At 55.5% G+C, this 19,452-nt stretch overlaps 2 protein-coding genes and 1 long non-coding RNA gene across 3 annotated transcripts in view; 2 read left to right on the top strand and 1 right to left on the bottom strand.

Annotated features, from left to right (window-relative positions):
* LETMD1 (LETM1 domain containing 1) overlaps positions 1 to 149 on the bottom strand; it is a 4,242-nt gene extending 4,093 nt beyond the window's left edge. Inside the window, exon 1 of the mRNA XM_026045089.1 lies at positions 83 to 149. Within this exon, the coding sequence (XP_025900874.1) occupies positions 83 to 149 (67 nt within the window). The remainder of the gene's footprint in view (positions 1 to 82) is intronic.
* A 1,686-nt stretch (positions 150 to 1,835) lies between these two features.
* LOC112952247 lies at positions 1,836 to 2,970 on the top strand. Its single transcript, XR_003250351.1, has 2 exons — positions 1,836 to 1,945; positions 2,526 to 2,970. It is a non-coding gene; the product is annotated as an uncharacterized LOC112952247 (long non-coding RNA).
* A 4,679-nt stretch (positions 2,971 to 7,649) lies between these two features.
* The window catches only part of SLC11A2 (solute carrier family 11 member 2), a 13,227-nt gene continuing 1,424 nt past the window's right edge, over positions 7,650 to 19,452 (top strand). The window contains exons 1-15 of the mRNA XM_026045069.1: positions 7,650 to 7,725; positions 8,970 to 9,109; positions 9,717 to 9,842; positions 10,045 to 10,164; positions 10,503 to 10,609; positions 11,247 to 11,317; positions 11,408 to 11,475; positions 11,890 to 12,045; positions 12,433 to 12,591; positions 12,942 to 13,028; positions 13,535 to 13,654; positions 13,886 to 14,035; positions 14,357 to 14,430; positions 14,580 to 14,733; positions 14,986 to 15,039. Of these exons, the coding sequence (XP_025900854.1) occupies positions 7,692 to 7,725; positions 8,970 to 9,109; positions 9,717 to 9,842; positions 10,045 to 10,164; positions 10,503 to 10,609; positions 11,247 to 11,317; positions 11,408 to 11,475; positions 11,890 to 12,045; positions 12,433 to 12,591; positions 12,942 to 13,028; positions 13,535 to 13,654; positions 13,886 to 14,035; positions 14,357 to 14,430; positions 14,580 to 14,733; positions 14,986 to 15,039 (1,620 nt within the window). The 5' untranslated portion in view covers positions 7,650 to 7,691. The remainder of the gene's footprint in view (positions 7,726 to 8,969; positions 9,110 to 9,716; positions 9,843 to 10,044; positions 10,165 to 10,502; positions 10,610 to 11,246; positions 11,318 to 11,407; positions 11,476 to 11,889; positions 12,046 to 12,432; positions 12,592 to 12,941; positions 13,029 to 13,534; positions 13,655 to 13,885; positions 14,036 to 14,356; positions 14,431 to 14,579; positions 14,734 to 14,985; positions 15,040 to 19,452) is intronic.

The following is a 19,452-nucleotide window of genomic DNA, read 5'->3' as shown; positions in this document are numbered from 1 at the left end:
CGCGCGGCGGGCGCTGATTGGCTGGAGGCGGCGCGGGCGGGAAGGGCGAGGGAAGGCGGGCGGAAGTGGCGGCGGGGGTCACGTGAGGGCGGGCGGAAGTGGCTCCTCAGGCAGCGCCGGCAATGGCGGCGGCGGTTGCGCGCCGCCATGAAGCCCCGCTCGCATTCGGGACCCCCCGTCAGGCCCCGTCATTAAGGGTCTCTATGACAGGTCCCCACGGAGCTCCGTCCGTGAGCAGCTCTCCTCATTAAGGGTCCTCTCACTAAAGGGCTTCCCGTTTAGGGTTAGCCCCAGCCTTCAGGCCAATTCGACCCTCTGATAAGAGAGTCCGCTTCAAAGCCCCCTTTAAGGGTCCCTTCCTTTCGCCTCTAAGGCTCCTCTCCTTTATTCCGCCCTCATTAAGGATCCCTTCCCTTAGCACCCACTCAKGAAGGGTTCTTCCACCCCCTTCCCCCCATGAAGGGCTCCCCATTTCCAGCCCCCATTAAGGGCCTCTGGGAAGGTTTCCCTTGTGCAGCCTCTGCTTCCCTCGGTGCGAATCCCATCCTCCGGGAGCTTTCCCCTCGCAGAGCCCCGTTTCCCTGTCCGGCAGCTCCGCTTGAGGCCCGTCCCTCTCCCGGGTTGCTCCCGTCAGCCGCCCTGTCCCTGTCCTGGGTGTGTTTGTCCCTCCGAGTCGCTGCCTGTTTTGCAGCCATCCCCGGACTGTGGAGGCGCAGGGCGCGGGCGGCCCCGCTGGGCGCGCGGGCGCGGGCAGCAGAGCCTCGCGCCGACGTCCCTCCCTTCTGCAGCGCGATGCCCGTGACCCGCTCGGCCAAACCAGTTTGGCAGCTGGTCCCGCGTAGTTCCATATAGGTCATGTTTGCTCCTTGGCTATGAGACTGTCATGGGAAACAGKGTCAGGAGCCTTAAAGACGATCTCTTCCTTTACCCTAAGCTTTAYTTTCTTTTATTTTTTTCCTATGACATTGCTAAAGCCAAGCGCTGTATTTTCTCATTTCCAGCTTTTCCAGCATCGTCTCTGTGCTCCGCGAGTTCTCCAAGATGCTTTTCCAAGGAGGACGCCGTCTCCTCTTCGGAGAAAGCCTCCCAAACCCACTGGGAGCCGCTCGGAGGCGCGAGGGGAGCGGGAGCAGCGTGGAAGCAGTCACGCACACAGGTGTCTTTGCCCTTCTTAGCTGACAACCGAGCCTCTCACCCTTGTACACAGGGCTTCTTATGTGTTGCACATTCAGCTGTTGCTTATCAGAGAGAGRCACCAGGGCCCTTTTGTAGTTTTGAGGGAAACCAGGGGGTTATCAATGCGCTTTCATGCGTTTCAGGCCAGCAGGAATTGGTGATAATATATTGTATTGATCGAGCCAGGGGAAGGCAGAATGTCTTATCACCGCCGCACGTACCGGCGGCTGGAAAACGCGCCGCGCTGCCCGTTGGGGCTCTAATCTGTCCAACGGCCCCAGTGGAGCAGAGTCCAGGCCGCTCTGCGGCGCTAATCAGCGGCGCGCTCCCGATGCTCCCCCAAATGGCTTTTTAATGGAGCCCCGGGGTTGATAACGTGCCCCAGTGAAYGCATAACCCCCTTTCCCCAAAAGGCTCCGCATCAAAGCGCGCGGCCGTCCCATTAATTGCCCCTCGGGCAGTTTTACAGCGACGATAAGGCGGGAATAGATGCAATTGCGCTCGGAAGACTTTGAGTTGCCTGCTGAGCGTCTCGGGGGGGACGGTGCCCCGCGCCGGCCGGAGCGGGGCTCCCGCCTGCGCTGCCCCTGGCCCGGGCGGAGGCCGGAGGGAGGGAGCCGGCGGGACGGGTGGGGACACCTCGTATATAGAGGAAGGAGCGCTGCCCGCGCTATCTTGTCCCAGAAACAGCYGAGCAAGAAGCAGCAGCCCTGCTGTGCAATGCCCAAGAAATACAGGCTGGAGCAGAACTCGCCGTCCTGTGAGCTGGGTGAGTATCGATAATCCTAGCGCTAGGAAAGCCGCTCCTGGAAAACCTCTTTGTGGCTGCAGGAGAGGGAGCTTCTTTCCACATAGCATTCCGTATAGCTCCAAAAAAAAGATATAAATTTATATGTGTATATATATACACACATATATTTGCAAAAGGCAGTCATTTCATTTCCCCCCTCTGAGAGATATTCTTCACTAGTATTTTGGGAACAAGATAGATTTTTGGCATCTTCCTCTGAGGGGCATATAATCCCAGAATCTGCACCGTTTCTTGAACCTGCATGCAGAAAGGTGCCCGCTTTCCAAGCAAGGAAGCTGTTCAAGGCCATTTGCCCCTTCCTGGGCGCATCCCAATGGGAAAGCGCAAGGCTTGTGGTCACACTGGCACTGCTGTGTGTTTCTTATCCCTGTTGTCTTCTTATGCCCGCTCTGAGCCGGGATTTCGGCCCATCCTCCGAAGAGGTGAGGTGAAACAAGCAGCTGCCGAGCCTCCCTTTTCCCAGATCTCTGCTCTCGTCTTTCCTGGATTCAGAGCTTTGGGGAATGTCCCACGTGGTTGTTTTGCTCTCTTGTTTAAGCAACAAGGAATGAAGATTGCAAAACCTGCATACTTGGAGAAAGTGAGGAATGAATTCCGGCAGCCAGGATTGTTTGTCCACTTTAAAAAAAACTCTTAAATTTTCATGGGAATCTCCAGAGTAGCAGGCTATCTGTGAAGGAACAGCATTTTCTCCTACAAAAGATAGGCTAAAAATCCAGCAAAACCCAAACTGAGAGTCTCCTTTCCCCAAAAGGCAGAATGTTCTCGGTGACAAGGAGGTAAAATACAGATTTATTGTGACATAAYGTAAATATTCAAAGAGAGCTCGTGTCTGCGGCTGTTAGTTACGTTGGCAGCTGAAGATCTGGACATTCAGGTTGTCAACRTGATAAACGTTGTTGACATCAGCGTGACCCTCAGGAACCTTCTCGGTCCTGACGGATCCGTGTTTTCTAATGGAATAAACCATCCATCAGAGAGAACTCCAGCCGCCTGGCCCCTCTGTTTAGGGCAGAAATGTTGCGTCTGCTCCACAGCGCTAACTCCCTGGATGTAAAAAGGGGGGAAAATGTCCCTGTGGTCACGCTCTGCTGAGGGTCCCGGTGACCCCACAGGGGAGCAGCACTGAGGGTGCCGGTCACCCTGCGGGGGGGTCTTCACGGGGGGCTGATGTCCCCGTGGTTGGGCTGCACCGGGGTGGAGGGGGAGGGAAAGTGGGGTCGGTGTCCCCATGTTGGTCCCGTGCTGAGGGTCTCCGTGTCCCCCTGCCCCTCCGAGCCGAGTCACGGCCGAGGGGAGCCGAGCGGAGCCGAACGGAGCCGAACGATCCCGAGCGCAGTCGAGAGGAGCCGAGCGGCCGCCTCTGACCCGAGCGAGTCCGAAAGGAGCCGAGCGCAGCCGAGAGGAGCCGAGCGGCCTCCCCGGTGCCATGCGAGCCCGAATGTTCCCGAGCGGAGCCGAACGGGCTTCCCGGAGCCGAGCGAGTCCGAATATTCCCGAGCGGAGCCGAACGGGCTTCCCGGAGCCGAGCGAGCCCGAGCGGCTCCGATTGGCGCCGAGCGGAGCCGGCCCCGCGGCAGCGCGGGCCGCAGCCGGGGCATGAGGCGGCGGCGGCGGCGGGGGCGGCCGGGGGCAGCGGAGGCGGTGAGCGGGGAGGGGGGCACCGGCACCCGGGGAGGTGGGTCCCCCATACAGGAACATGTGGGTCGCCCATAGAGGAACACGCGCTCCGGTGAGTGCTGGGAGGGGGAGGTGCTCGCTCACACTCCTGTGAGTGCTGCCGGGAGGTCCCTCACACTGAGGTGAGTGTTGGTTGGGGGAGGGGGTCCTCACACACTGAGGTGAGTTTGGGTTGGGGGGGGTCCTCACGCACTGAGGCGGGTGTTGCCCCCYCCGCCACGGTGGGTGCTGGGGTCCCCCCGCCTGCGGAAGGACGGGGGTGTTGGGGGGGGGCTGTCACGGCCACCTCCTGCCCGGCCGCTTGGTGACCTTGGGTGTCCCCCGCCCCACACGTCAGGCCGGGGCCACCCGTCCTTGTCGAACCCGCGCTCAGCGTCGCGGTGCCGGCGGCCGCACCCGCACGGCGCCCTCCTTAATCCCCTGCCTTCCGCCCTAGGCGCCCGCCCGGGTGCTCATCCCGCCGGTGGGATGCCCTCCTTGCTGGTTTCCTTTAAATCAAGCCCAAAACGCCGTGTTTTGCGCCGTAGCAGCCGGCCCGCGTAGCGTTTGAACCGTCCGTGTGGCCCCTGCTTTTCATCTGCCRCCCCGCTTGCCCTGTTCACTGCCCGAAGGCTGTCTGGGACCTTCGGGGCCCTGTGTCCTGGGTGCGCCCAGTCCTGCGGCTGCGGGCGCGCGTGGCAGAGAAAATCCTGTCCCCGTTGGTGCGCCGAGGCTGGCGCTGGGGACGAGCCCCGGCGTGAGGCAGGACTGTGGGATCCAGGCCACGCGCCGGGCGCCCCGTTATCGCTGCGGAGCCGCAGCCCGGGGTCCAAACTCCGGCGGCGCGCTCGGGAGGAGCAGGGAATGCCGAGGCCGGCAGCGGTTGCTGTAAAGCCAGACCTGGCTCAGCCGAGGGCTGCGTCTCCCCTCGCTGTGCAGGGGACATTTCAAAAGGACTTTTTTTTTTTTAATCCTGTGTTGCAGTAATACTTCAAGTCTCAGGTGTGCAACAACATCCTGCCTCTCCTTCCACGGCACAAAAACCAGGAGAGAACGATTAGGAGCAGCCAAGAGACGTACTCTTAAAACCAGGACCCTTCTGCTTTTTAGGAGACTTTCTCCTGCATTTAGGTCGTTCCTTCCCACGTGTCGTTCTTCCCACATCCCTAAAGGAAATAAATAAACCGCGCTGCCTGTTTCCATACGTGAGCGGTTGGGATCGCAGCTGCAGGGCCGGGCGCCCCGGCGCTCGGCCCAGGGCATCCCGGCGTAGGTTGAAATGTGTCTTCGCCCCGGCTGAGCACGTAGGTGACCCGAGCGCACCGTAAGAGGGGAGCAATTAGCAGGGAGYGGGCTCGTCCAAGCTGTTGTGGAGCCAGCCAGGCGAGCYGCCTCGCGTGGAGCTCCACCAGGCRATGTTTACGGCCCTGTTTTCACGTATTTTGCTTTTGTTCTTGGTCACGAGTGCGAGAGCGGGGAGGGCTCCTGCGGGCTGAGCAGCAGCGCGGCCGGGCGCCTCCGCGGAGCAGGAGGGGTGTGAGGGACGGAGAGGCCAGGCCCTGCTCCGTGGGCACCTCCCAGCTGCGCTGAGAGCTCCGGTAGCGACGTGCCCTGCAGAACCCGCCATCAAAGGCAGCACTTTCCATCACAGGAACCGCTCTCTGCGTGACACAAGGCAGAGCCCCTGTTGTCTGATAAACCCTTGTGCCTTCACGCTGCCACTGCACGAGCAGCCGCCGGGCTTTGCTCCTCCCCACCAGACAGCACTTGTGCTGTGCTGCGCTACGAACGGCCCCGTTGGACTGAAACGCGCGTTTTTCAGCAGGAAAAAGCCGCGCTGCATGCAGAAGAACGCTCTGTTATCTGCTGCCTGGGTATTCAATGTCTAGGGAACAGGACTAGTGTGTTTGCTTTTTGGATTAGAGTAGCTCCTCCGTAGTCCGTTCTTGACCTTTTGACTTATTCCAAGGAATATTTCTGCATGGGAGCTCAGGTCTTGCATAGGAGGGAATTTGGGCCGTTAACTTGCAGCTGGGGTAACCGTCGGTGCCCTGCCTCGACATCGCCTCAGGATGCGGCCCAGCGAGCCCGTAAGGCACTCGTCCCCTATGAGGAATTACCTAAAGATAGAGGTTATGGATGGAAGGAAGGATAAATCCCTTCCTTCTGTGTCCTGCAAGCCCTATAATTTCCTCCACCTGCCGCTGTAGGAGTGCAGGGAGAGCATCTCRCTACAGGCCTCACCCAGCCAGTGGGAAAAATCATCCCTTGGATGTATTTTTTGCCTTAATCCCCTTAGCAACATTCCAGTTCTGTTCTCCAAGGGAGGCTGGAAGAAATCCAGCGAGGCAGAATATTCCCGTCCGGTGCCAGGCGATGGCAGCTTTTGTTGGAATTGCGTGGGAGAAGGACCCACGCGGCAGGAACGCTGGCGAACGAGCGTGTCAGGAGCTCGTTTGCCGGGAGCTCGTTTGCTGGGGGAGCTTGTGGGCCGAGATAGGGGCCCGCTCGGCTCACGCCCGGGCTGGGACGCGTTTTGCAGGGAGATATTTCGGGTGCTCTCGTGCTGCACCGGGGATTTACCCCGTGATCTTCCCCTTTGCCTTCCTGAACGAAGCGGCCACTTCTTGGAGCTTGCTGCCGAGATTGTTCCTGCCCATGGGGCTGGCTCTCGGAAAATACAACTTATTGCTGACTGGTAGGTTTTTAAAGCCCTTAGGTCTGTGCTTTAAATGTAAGCCGAGGAAGAAATAGAACAGGGTAAGTGCCCAACTGTCGCTTGGGATAGGTAAGTTTTGCTCCAGCCTGGAGGTTGTGGCTGTGAAAGAGGCCTCGTGTTTACCCACGGCTTCTCCCCGCAGAGCTGCTCGGTGGCTGTTAAAGCCTCTGAGGGACAGGGACAGGGACTTTCGGTGTGCTGGTGCATCTAAAGCGTGTAGCACCCGTGGTGTCTATGGTGGCATCTGACATCCTGCGTCCTTGCGAGTCGCGTGCGACCAAACTCGTGCGCAGCCATCTGAGAGCGTCCGAGCGAGAGGCAGCAAATCTAACAGTTTGAGGGCCCCCTGGCCCTCTTCATCTTGATTGACCTTCACTCYAGAGTCAGCCCTTTAAAATCTTGAGTGCGTTCGGGTAGGGAAATAACAATTGTGCTTGTGCCCGCAAGAAGCGCCGTTGCTCCTGCCCTGCGTGGGATAGTGTGTCAGGCTTCGTTACAAACCACTGCTATGGACATTTGCTCCTGATGGAATCGGTGAATTTATCTCTAAAACCCCAAAATTGGTTCACGTCACTTAAAGTAAATTCCCAGCTAATATTTTCCTCTCCTATCYTCCCAGAGACTCACTGAGCCAATATAAGAAAGCCCCCGGTTAATGTGTAACAGGCTTTGATGGAGGCTGAGTGCTTTACATACCAAACGTATATACCGTGTCCTTGGCGGCTTCGAGGGGTTGACTGCGTAAAGTCTGGGGGATGCCGGCTTCATCCGAAGGCCTGTAGCAGATCCCCGTTTCCTTCTGCATGGATTAGACCTAAAATCAGGTCTAATTAGCGCTAAATTAGACCTCTTCTACCGTGATGAAAGAGTTGAATCATGTCTTAGAAGAGACGTCGGCTGCACCACGGGGCTGATAGTCATGCCTGGCGGGGAGGGATGCTGTGCAATTTTTTTACACATCAAGGAAATTCCACTCTTGTTTCTCTGGCTGGAGTTACGCAATGCGCCGGGTCCCAAGCCTAGGAGCTTGCAAACACTTCGGTTGTGCCAGTTTGCCCAGCTCAGCCGTCCGCTCCCTTTTCACGTTGTGGCAACCTGAGTTTCCAGGCAGGTTCCAGGCCACTCTCCTTGGCCTGCGGGATACTTTGAAGCTGGAAAAGGGCTGCAGAAGTAGCTCTGTCCCTGCCGGTAGCTCTTGGTTCTCTCCTTCGTCTCGCAGGTCGCTACTCTCCTGGATACATTTCGGTAACCAAACCCTTCCCTCTCTCTTTTGCAGCCAACGTGGCCAATTTAAAACAGTTTTCCAGCCGCGGGAAGGATTCCACGATGGGGCCTGGAGCAGACCGGAAAGCGTCCTATGGTAAGGTCGGCGCTSTGGCACACCAGCCCTGCTCTGACATATCAACCTTCATTTCCATCTGTTTTATTCCCTTGTTCTGCAAAAACCACCCTTGGAATTCGTGGTTTGCTCTCCCATAGGCGTGAATATCAGAGTGGACACAGACGCTCGCGCTTCTCAAATGAGCCAGCGATAGATTTACGGTTCCTGCGGCCCTGCTTAACTGGTCGAACAAGCTGCCCKTGTGTGGTTAGATCCCTCTTGCCCGCGCGCACACGCAGGTAGCTCCAGAGCCAGGGTCTCCAAATGAGAGGTGTGTGAGTTACTTGGGAGGCAGGGAAGAGGAGGAGCCACGAACTGCAGTTTACCCTGGTGATGCAATAGGAAACTTGGCAAAAGAGCTGCCCTTGCCTTTAGTTCTCCTCTCCCGAGACGAGYGCTCGGGCCGCGCGCTGCCCTTCGGCTCGTAGGGCGAGATGCCCTGTAGAGGTAGCAGACGTGAGTATTGCCTCACCTCGGGATCTGCGGCTTTGGGCAGCTGGCCAGAGGAGGGTCAGGCTTTACGCGCAACCTGTGTGTGCAGTTCTGGATCTGCCTTTTTGTGACTTTGTTGCTGGACTAACCTCRTGCATCTTTCGCAGGAATTCAATTTAGAAACTGTCCTGAGAATTCAGCCGGCCTGGCTCTCCCCGTTCCTCTAAAGCTTTAAGAGAAGGCAGGATTATCAGGCAGTCTCCTGCCTCCTACTTGGCACTTAATTCCAAACAAATGCTGCTTTGTGATTCCCTCGGAGCGCTCCCCATAGCAGATCCTTCCCGGATTTACCTGGACTCCTCAGACATCTGTTTCTCTGGGCTAAAGTTTTCCTATTTTTTTGCTATTTGTGGCCCTGTAAAAGTGGACACGTCGTCTCTCTTCAATTCGACTTGCAGTTAATCATTAGGTTAACGTGGCTGGGCTGCCGTTACAGGCAGTGTCCCGGGACAGCTTTTTGTAGCAAATCTTAGAAAGCAGCCAGCTCCCCCGGCCTGCTCCCGCTGTGTGAAAGGGGGAGAGGTCAGGCAACCTGCTCTGTACAAGGTGAGGCCCCTAGGGTAGCTTCTTGTGTTGTTTTCACATATTTATTTCTCAGAAATAGCTTGACTGGTGCTAACTGTGAAGGCAGACAAGCTCTTTTGCTTTTCCTGTGGGTCTGCCMAGTTTTGTGTCCTTCCAGAGAGCTCATACTAACTCCTCACTCATTTTCTCCTTTTTCCTCTTTCCAGAAGACTCCTCTGGGGAAAATGGGGAGGTTGTCAGCACAATTTCCAGCAGCATGAACCCACTGCAGCCTCCAGACGCCTCCTCTGAGGAGCCCTTTACCACCTACTTCRACAGCAAGATCCCGATTCCTGAGGATGAAACGGTAAGTGTAGCCAGCTCCCCCGACGGGACAATCTGAGTGCGTTTGGCACCGTGTCAGTAATTCCCTTGGGTGCTGGTTTCCCTTCTGTGGACACTGGAAAGGGTGGCAAAGCCAGCCAGCTCCAGTAGGTAGAAATCTGGGAGAGAAGGGGTTGAATCCTTGGTCCTGCTTTACCRTTGGCCAAAGAGCAGAGAAATTCTTTGTGTATTGCCCCAGGGGAAGGGAGCGTAGCTCTTTGTTCCCTTATCAAGACCTACCTGGCCCTTGTCCRGCCCCCAGGAGCACTGTCTTCTTGGAAGACTTTAAGTTCAGCATTTAGGTGCTCCTCTCACTGAGCAATGCAGGCAGAGGAGGCTTCATCTCCCGCCCTGATTGTTGCCTTGGCTGTCCCAAACTAAACGAATCGCTTTAGAGTTTAGGAGCCGCTGAAAAATGAATCACACCAGAGTCCGTTTGTTTCACGGCAGTGAAAAATTAAATAAAAACTGCCCGTGTCTTGTCACCTTGCCATTTGGTATGTCTGGCAGCTGGGTGGTTCTCGGCAAGGGTTAGGGGCTCCCATGCGGAGCTGAGTTCTCACCTCCCGCTCCTCTCTCCCCTTCCCAAGCACTCGTGCTTCAGCTTCCGCAAGCTCTGGGCCTTCACGGGGCCCGGCTTCCTCATGAGCATTGCCTACCTGGACCCGGGCAACATCGAGTCGGATTTACAGTCCGGCGCTGTCGCAGGATTTAAGGTCAGTGGAAAAGCTGAAGCACGCTGAGTCGTGCGGCCCTCCTACCGCAGTGCTGCCCGCTGCTTTGGGGCACTAAAAGCCCTGTTGTCGCTGCTCGGTGACAAGGCCGAGCGAGACTCTCGCGTGCCCTGGGGGACCCTGCGTGTGGCCGTAGTGCCTTGTTGCACCAGGGCACCCACTCCTGTCTCCCTGTCTCCCGCAGCTGCTGTGGGTGCTGCTGCTGGCCACGATCATCGGGCTGCTGCTGCAGCGGCTGGCGGCCAGGCTGGGGGTGGTGACGGGGCTGCACCTGGCTGAAGTCTGTAACCGGCAGTACCGGAAGGTGGGTGACAACCTCGCGGTGACAACCACAGGGCACTGCCCCTTTGCTCCCCATTGCCGGAACGGAGCGGGCAGGATTGGAGGGTCTTGGGAGTGGGGAGGGACCTGTGGCCCAGCGGGGGGAAATCTAGCGGGTAACCTGTATTTCTGCTCTGGAGCAGCCATAGCATGGCAATTTTCTACCATTTTCCACTAATTAATTTGATGTGGCAGTAGCAAGTCTGGAAAAAGAGACCTTTCCTCGGTGTATAATTGTCCACGATCACATCCTTCTGTAGGAGATTGCACAGAGAGGAATTTTCCCCTTTCTTAGTGGCCTCGGCGTTTCTGTACCTCTAGGTTCCTCGGATTATCCTGTGGCTGATGGTCGAGCTCGCTATCATCGGATCCGACATGCAAGAAGTCATTGGCTCAGCAATCGCCCTGAACCTCTTGTCTATGGGGAAGTAAGTTGGATTTGTCATCACAGGAAACTGGTGTATTTTAGGATTAAGAAAGTGACACTGTGTGCACCAAATATGTTCATTTATTTCCCATAAATCTTCTGAAATAAGCACTTTGTGGAGGGTGATTCATCTAAGCCAAGGCGTATTCATCTTGAATCACTCAGCCTTTGGTGCCGTTATTTTGCTAAAAGGGAATAGTGTGTGGCTGGGTTATACTTTAGGATGCACCAGAACCAGGCTGCAGCCTTCCTGGCAAATCTTATATTCCCAGCAAACCACTGCCAGAAAGATAACTCTTTGGGCAGGAAGCTTGGAAAGGAAAACGTAATGGGAAGGTAGAGTTTTGTCCCAGCTAGTTATTAAACTCAAAGTCACTCCTGTCGCTCTCAGTGTGGGCATGTGACTTGCTTTCTAGTTTCAGGGGGAAAACCCTTATCAGAGCTGTTTGTACAGAAAATAAACCTATGGTCTCTTGCCCCATGTAGACAAACGTCTTGTCAGAATGCAAACAAACCCTTGAACAATGCGGTTCCATTCCTAAACAAACCCTCATTAAAAGGAGATTTGGGGCTTAATGTGGCTAGAAGGGGAGGTCAAAGTGTTCTCTAAGCTGATGCCTGCTCTGGTGTCCCCYCAGGATCCCGCTGTGGGGTGGCGTGCTCATCACCATTGCTGACACATTCGTGTTTCTCTTCCTGGACAAATACGGTAATTCCTCCTTTTTCCTTCAGCTTGTGACAGGAAAATCTGAGGCACGGCCTTGTTTGGAGGTGGCTGATGGCGTTTTTCTTTTTGCAGGCTTGCGAAAACTGGAAGCGTTCTTTGGCTTTCTGATTACCATCATGGCCATTACGTTTGGATACGAGGTACCCTCGCTGGCCCCCTCTGGCTTCCCCTAGCGCTGTTTGGGGACAATTTCCTTTTCTGGACAGCATGAAGCCACTGAGATAGAGCCTTGTGACTGAAATGAAGGCCCTTTGGAGCGGAGTCTGTGTTTGCAGGGCTCTGATTTGTGCCTTTCTGAATGGCACGCTGGCAGTGAGGGGTGTAGTGAGCGTTGCCTCGAGGACGGGCACGGGCACGAGCGATGCCTGCTGCCCAGTGAACCTCTCTTCTATTGAATGAGAGGCGATGGCCCCGCTCTGCTCTTGTTGTTTGCAAGGTGGCCGCGTTTCAGCTCCTGAGCGTCTTCAAACAGACACTGTTGGTGCTGTGCTGGTGCACAAGCTGCTGCGTGGTGCACGTCAGGCTGAAATGGGTCATTTTGTCTCTGTGCCCAGTATGTTACAGTAAAGCCAGATCAGGGGAGCCTGCTGAAAGGGCTGTTYGTCCCATACTGCCAGAACTGCGGCACGGCCCAGCTGGAGCAAGCCGTGGGGATCGTGGGCGCTGTTATCATGCCGCACAACATGTACCTGCACTCCGCGCTCGTCAAGGTAAGCCGCTGCTTAAATTAACGCAAAAAACGAGCGCTGGGGTGGCTCACCGGTGGCTGGAAGGCTCGAGCAGTCCCAGCCATGGGCACTTGGCAACCTCCTCTAAGCATTTGCTTCAGTGGGAATGTGGCAACCCCCTCGGAAGAAGCCAGTTGAGACCCTGTGGACACGTGTTCCTTATGTGCAGATGTGGGAACAAGGAATGTCCATCCCTTGGCTAGCATGGGCCTGCTGATAAAACCAGCTGCATTTCGGACTCCTGGGCATTGCTTGTTCTTCAGATGATGTTTTGCTCTGTGTCCCACTGTAATCTAGTATAATTACAGCTATAAAGAATACAGTAATTCCCGTTTCTCAAAGCTGCTTCTATGACCCTCTCCTTTTCAGTCCCGGCAGGTGAATCGTGCAAATAAGAGRGAAGTGAAAGAAGCCAATAAATATTTCTTCATCGAGTCCTGCATAGCTCTCTTCATCTCCTTCATCATCAACATCTTTGTTGTGTCTGTCTTTGCTGAGGCTTTCTTTGAAAAGACAAATGCAAACGTGGTGAGTTGCTGCTTGGAGCTGTGACATCGCTCGTTGGGATGTGGTTTTTGGGAACCAGCTGACCTGCAGTCACGGGGCTGTTAGATCAGTAACGGGGACTGTCTTGGTTGAGGGCTTAACCAGCAGGTTTGAGACTCATCAGTGTCCCTACATCAAGGGGAAAATGTGTCCTCTGTGGAAAGGAGGAGATAAGAAAAGGGTGTTGGCTCTTCCCCCTTAAAGTAGCCTGAGGAGGCATCGAGCACCTCGGGGCCTGCAGCACTTGCTGGTTTTGCCCGCAGCCCTTAGTGCTCTGCTGGCTTTCGTCTGGCTGAACGAGTCGAGCCTCGTGGCCCTTGGTGTCGTTGCAGAGCGCGGTGTGTGCCAACGCCAGCAGCCCACACTCCTCGCTGTTCCCGAGCAACAACGAGACGCTGGAGGTGGATATCTACAAGGGGGTGAGTGCCCTGCCAGGCAGCGTGGCCCCGTCCCTGGCAGCCCAGCATCCTGGGTTGGGGACAGCTCTGCCTTTTGGGGTAAACAGAGACTGCTGAAGGTTGGGACTCATAGTAGGAAACCRGGCCTGGAGAAGACTTCAGGAGGTCCTCAAGTCTAGCCCTTTGCCCAGCCTAAATTAGCACTTCGCTAATCTCACTACATCTGGCGTCTTCAGGAGTTCTCTGGCCACCTATTCCCCTGCTCAGTTAGCCTGACCATTACAAAGTTTGTCCTTGCATCCATGCTGAGTCTTCCTAGGAGTGAGGTCCTTGGGGCCCTGCCTTAGCTGCTGCTCACACAGGGAATGCTCCTCCCTCCCCTCCAAAGGGATTAGTCCTTCTCTTTCAACTCGGTGCCCATGATTAGGCTGGTGGAAGAGTTGGCCACGGGGGAATCTGCCTACTCTGGTGCTCAAGCTCTGGGATGTGGGATCAGACCGACGTGAGCCGGCAATTCTCTTTTCCAGGGCGTTGTTCTGGGGTGTTACTTCGGCCCTGCTGCTCTCTATATCTGGGCAATCGGGATCCTCGCTGCAGGCCAGAGCTCAACGATGACAGGGACATATTCTGGACAATTTGTCATGGAGGTAATTGCTTSCTGTGCCTCTGCATCTGACTCTCCTCTGTTTCCAAACCTTTAAAGATAGTATGTGTTATAGCCCTGCCTTGGACACTCAGCCCTACTGGATGTTTCAGCAAGCCCCTTTATGCACCTTTCAAGCAAATCAGCTTTTAGGGCTGCCCCGAGCCCCTCTCCCTGTGCCGTGCTGGAAGGCCCAGTGCTGTTTCCATCCAGCAGCCACTGTTTTTTTTCACAGGGCTTCCTGAATCTGCGCTGGTCCCGTTTCGCCCGCGTGCTGCTGACCCGCTCCATCGCCATCACCCCCACCCTGCTCGTTGCCATCTTTCAGGATGTGGAGCACCTGACTGGCATGAATGACTTCCTAAATGTCCTTATGAGCCTCCAGGTGAGCAAGTGGGCCCGCTTTGGGGGATCAGCCTCACGGAAAGCCCTGCAGCACTGGGTATTTCAGCCTARGGGGTTGCAGGAGCAGCTGAGCAGAGCAAGCTGCTGTCGGGAGGCTGTGATCCCCTGGAGGGAGGTGGAAGGGATCAACCATGGGTTGAAATCGCTGCCTCCTTCCAGCTAGGGGAAGCCCCTTTAACTGCCTTGACGATAGCAGTGAGAAAACGCTCTCAGGTGCAAACGTGCCTTGGAGGTTTGTCCGGGCCGAYGCAATCAGAACGGTTTCCACTTTTAATTCTTCCCTATTTTGTTGATGTTCCAGCTTCCTTTCGCTTTGATCCCAGTCCTGACATTCACCAGCCTGCCCAGCGTCATGAACGATTTCGCCAATGGGTTGTAAGTACAAAGGGAGTTACGTGCAGCCGGGAACAGACGTGTTGCTGCTTCCCAGGCACACCTCCCATTTCCCTCCTGCCTCGTGACCTGCAGCTCTCATCCAGACRGGACCTTCCGCCTCACCCCGCGCGCTCTCATTTTGCCTGCAGGTTCTGGAAGATCGGCGGCGGCGCCGTGATCCTTTTGGTCTGCTCCATCAACATGTACTTTGTGGTGGCCTATGTCATGGCCCTCAACCACCTGGCTCTGTACATCGGTGCTGCGATTCTCAGCGTCGTCTACCTGTCCTTCGTGGCCTATTTGGTAAGTCTGGGTCCCTCGTGGCCTTGACACTAGTAACTGTTGAGCCGTGTGTCCTCAGCGGTGGGACAAGTCAATGGATTTATTTTCCTGAGAGCTGCCATTATATTGATGTGGTCATATTTTACAGGCACTAAAGTGCCTGTAGAGGGGAAATTGAGGTTTTCAAGGACAGATTTGCTTGAGAATCTGCTCTGTGCTGAGCCTGTAACGTGTTGCGCTGTTTGTCATCGCCGGCACCTCCTTCTTTTGCAGACCTGGCTGTGTCTGATCGCCCTGGGAGTCTCCTTCCTGGCCTGTGGCAGAACGGTAAGTGTCACCAGGACACTGCTCACGGAGGAGCCACCTTCTCTCCCCGCTAAGTAGATCTGCGTGCGTCCGTACGCAGCGAGTAGCCATCAGAGCCAGTGCGTTTCTATGGTTTACTGTGTGAACATATACAAATGTATGTGCAATTTGCACAGGGAATAGTTGTGTTGTTATGTTTGYTGTATAAAAGAATCAAGATGTACATACTGGGAAATGTTTTGCTGCTAAAACACTAAAACATCAGCTCTTTTCTTTGCTGAACGCCTCTAATCACGCCTGCACGAAGCAGCGTGATGCCAGACACTACCACGTTCCATAGCGTAGCAGAGGGTAGCACACACCACGCTGCAAACTGCCTCTTATGGCTAGACTTTGCATCAGAAACAGCAGATTTTCATCCCGTAGCATTTTAATCCTCGTAGCAGAAACACTGACACTCCAGGTAACTACCAGTTCCGCACAGAACTGCACCATTTCTGAAGCGATAAGCTAGGAAATAGAAAATCCTGCCCTTCTGGTGGTGTTTGAGGGATGTTCCTGCTGCTATCGTTAGGCAAAATGTAAAGCAGTGACACTACATTCAGAGTCTACCTCTAAAGTCCGATTGTGGCTCTTACTCCCGATAGGACTGGATTTGCTTTTCACTTGAAAATACTTGGAAGGAAAAGTCTCCGTTTAAGTAAAAGTGAGGCTGGACGTGACGTGCAAACTGCTTCCACGAGTGTGGAATGTGAGGCCAGAAGAGCGTCCCGTAGCACGAGGGCAGGGAGCCTCCGCACCAGCACTGTCCTTTTGYCATTTTTCTTTCTTGCCTGGCACGTGATTTTGGTGGTCAGCAAAGAAAAGTGGGTTTGTGTTTACTGGTTATTTATGATCTTGTGAGTTTACTTCATGTGTGTGTGATCAGCAGAAACACGGCAGTTTTCAGAAGCTCTCAATGCATTGCCCATAGCTTCATACTGCAGAACATGCCAATAATGTGGTCGTAAACTGGAACACAAGTTCAGTTCTTTATTTTCAAGGCCTAGTTTCTCACTGCCCATCTCTCTTAGCATTTACTGTGGTTCACTTGTCCTTTGGGAGAAAAATCTCAGTCTGGAAGGCAACCGAAATGCAATGTGGCAAAGAATTACGTTATTGAGAACTGTACGTTCTGCTGCCGCGATCAGAAAGGATTGTCCTGTTTTTCTCTCCATTTTCTGTGAATTAATAGTTTACAAGCTGCGTGACAGGATGTTTTTAAGTGTCTTGTACATGTGTGAAAATCATGTGTCAGAAATGATAAACGGGGGTTTTATTCTGTGTGGAGTCTCTGCTGCTCCCTCGGAGCGGGAGCTGGTTGGCAGGGTTAAGGCGCAGCTCCCYAGAGAGGGGCTTCTTGAGCCCCTGGTTGGGAATGAGCCTTTTCTCAGGAAACGAGGCGAATTTCTCAGGGAATCGTGACGTTCTCCTCGGAGAGGGAGGTCCCACGTGGCGCCACGGAGGGCAGAGCAGGCAGCGCTTGGGGGCTCTTTCCGCCTGGCACCTCCTGCACGGGTGGGAGGCAAGAGGCACGTCTGGGGCGCCGCGCTCCGGCGCCGGCTTCCCGGGAGCTCCAGCCCGGCGCCGCGGCCGCCGCGCGTTATCCGCCGGATACACGGAGCCCCGGACCCGCTCCAGGCAGGGGGCTTGGGAACCCGCTAACGGCCCTGGAGCTGCCGCTGACACGTTTCGTAGAAGCAAATGACACGATGACGAAATCAAAGCTGCTAACACGGTGTTAAAACCTTGTCGGCGTTAAGCTCAGCACCGGTGATGCTGCAGATGCCCTCCAGCAGCAGAAACTCGCCCGCTTGCCCCTCAAATTTAGCAAGCAGGAAAAYGTAACATATCCAAGGTTATTGGCTCAAAAATTCCAGTGGGAATTAGCTCCTGCCTAGGTTTCTTGGCTAATCCCACTGCGCCACGGTACAAACCAGGAGCTTAGAGTGTAGATCTGTTTTCTGTACCTGGACAATGCTGTGGATTGCTGACCGGAGGCACGTTTGTGACCAGCGTGGCTGTGAGACACGGATCCGCTTGCGTCCCGCGGCCACCGGCTTCCCTGACACCGCTCACGGAGCATCTCCATTTGTGTGCGCTCGATTTTTTTTGTTTGTAACACGTGCGAGGAGACTTCCTTGGCCGTTCTCGGGAAATGGCAGTGTGCAGGTCGCGGCTCCGCGGGGGCTCCTGGGGCACGTTCCCCTCGCTGCTTGGCTATTTGTGCAACTCATTTTTTTTTCCCCACTCCATATCTGCCACCAAACTGGTTTGTACGAACTACATTTTCAATTAAAAGCCAGAGACCTTTTTCTGCTTGGTTTCTTGGGTCTTTTTTTTTTCCCGTTTTTTTGCCCAAGTTGATYGCAGCAGGCGCTGTAAGGGAGCCCTTGACGTCCTGCAGCCCCGGCTGGCGGCGTGGAGGTCACTTTGCTCCGAGTTAAACCCTCCTGTTTGGCACTGACGACGTTCCAGGTCCTGCCAGCATCCTCGCAGCTCTTGGCAACATCGAGATCCAAGAAAAATAAGGGATCAGCCCCCCCTAGCTGCCTGGTGCCTCTTTGGGAGGATTTCAGTGGGTYTGGGGGGTGATTTGGGGCATAGCTCACATGACCCTCCATATTTTTTGTTGCCCCCTGTGTGCTCCTTGGTCAACCCATCAACTTGACCCCCAAAATCGGACATTTTTAGTCAACCTGGTAGCTAGGAGATCTGTATATTTGGAAGGGAAAGAGGCCAGACTGAGTGGGTGCGATTCGGCAGCCTGATTCTTGCAGCAGGCGAAAGGGGAATCTCGCTGCCTCCCGGGGCCCAAAAATCAACTTGGGCAGGAAGAGAAACCTGGAGCAGAGGCAGAAGCCAGCCGGGTTGTTGCTCCTCTCTTCTCTCCAACCCGTCAGCTCTGCCGATGGAGGTGGGAAATGGGCACGTCCCGGGCACGTCCCTGCCCACCTGCAAAGCCCCCCGGCGTGGCCAAAGTGGCTCGTGTCTCTTGGGGGATTTTACTCTCTTTTGGGGTGGTTTTTTTTTTTTTTTTTTTGGAAGAGAAGGAATTAAATCGGAAGTCTGCCACAATTCCCCGAGGGAAGGGATGCCCGGTAAGAAACGCTCAGCTAAGTCGCCCTCCCGCGACCTGCAGCACCTGCCCTTGGACTTGGAGCAGCCCAAATCTTTTCTTTTTTTCCACCAATTTTAAACCGTTTAAGCATGCCAATAAAGCCTGCCGAATGGAGCAGCTCGTGACRGAGCAGCTCGTGTGGCGTCCGTGCGACGGGCAAGGCGGACCCGCCACGGCCAGGGYGGGAGCTCATCCCGACTCCTGTTGGGGGATTTGCCCAGGGAGGGGCGGGAAGTGGATTTTCCCCCCGGGAAGAGGCGCAGGGCCCCCCAGAGCCCCGCTGCTGTGAAACAGCGCCGTTTCCTTCCATTTAACCCAACTCTAATCACTTAGCGCTGATGGAGGCTCGTGTACGGCCAAATGTAACGGGCACGAAGAAGAAAGTTGATTTCAAAAGAGTGAGGGACCGTTCTGCAGAAGAAAAGAGCCATTGCGGAGCGCGYCGTGCTCCCAAATAGGGATTTGCGTCGCCCCAAGCGCCTTCCTTGGCCGTAGGCTTCGGTGAGCGCGAGCGGCGCGGGGCAGCGCGGAGGCTCCGCACGGAGCACGCGCTGCTTTTCCTGCCCGTCGGCCCCGATGTCACCGGTGCTGCCCGCAGCTTCCTTAAGCGCTTCACTGGCCCCTATTGAATCTTGAAGATCTCTATGTCTTTTTTAACCTTTAAGAAGTCTTAGAATTGCTTTAACCATGCTTGGGTTGAATACTTAAGAGTTCTGATGGAAAAAACAACGAAAGAGAATTCCCCAACTTTCGCCTTTGATTTGCGCACGTGGAAACGGGCAGGTTGAGCGGGAGGCAGCGAGGAGCAGCCCTCATCCCCAGCGTGGGGACACCCTGCACCCCGTGTCCTYGTCCCATTGTGGGGACGCCCTGCGGTCCGTGTCCCCATCCCAGCGCGAGGACACCCTGTGGCCCGTGTCCTCGTCCTGCACCCCGCGTCCTCGTCCCCAGTTTGGGAACACCCTGCACCCCGTGTCCTCGTCCTGCAGCCCGTGTCCCCGTCCCCAGCGCGGGGACACCTGCGGCCCGTGTCCTCATCCCCAGTGCGGGGACACCCTGCACCCCGTGTCCTCGTCCCAATGTGGGGACACCCTGCACCCCGTGTCCTCATCCCAGCATGGGGACATCCAGCAATCCATGTCCTCATCCCAGCAGGGGGATGCCCTGCACCCCGTGTCCTCATCCCCAATGTGGGGACGTTGTGCACCCCATGTCCTCATCCCAGCATGGGGACACCCTGCAGTCCGTGTCCTCGTCCCCAATGTGGGGACGTC

This window comes from Nothoprocta perdicaria, unplaced genomic scaffold (genome assembly GCF_003342845.1).
Source record: "Nothoprocta perdicaria isolate Ctin4 unplaced genomic scaffold, notPer1 scaffold_398, whole genome shotgun sequence".
NCBI classification, from domain to species: Eukaryota; Metazoa; Chordata; class Aves; order Tinamiformes; family Tinamidae; genus Nothoprocta; species Nothoprocta perdicaria.
Note: the sequence above shows the minus strand (reverse complement) of the source record. Positions and strands in the feature narration are given on the sequence as shown.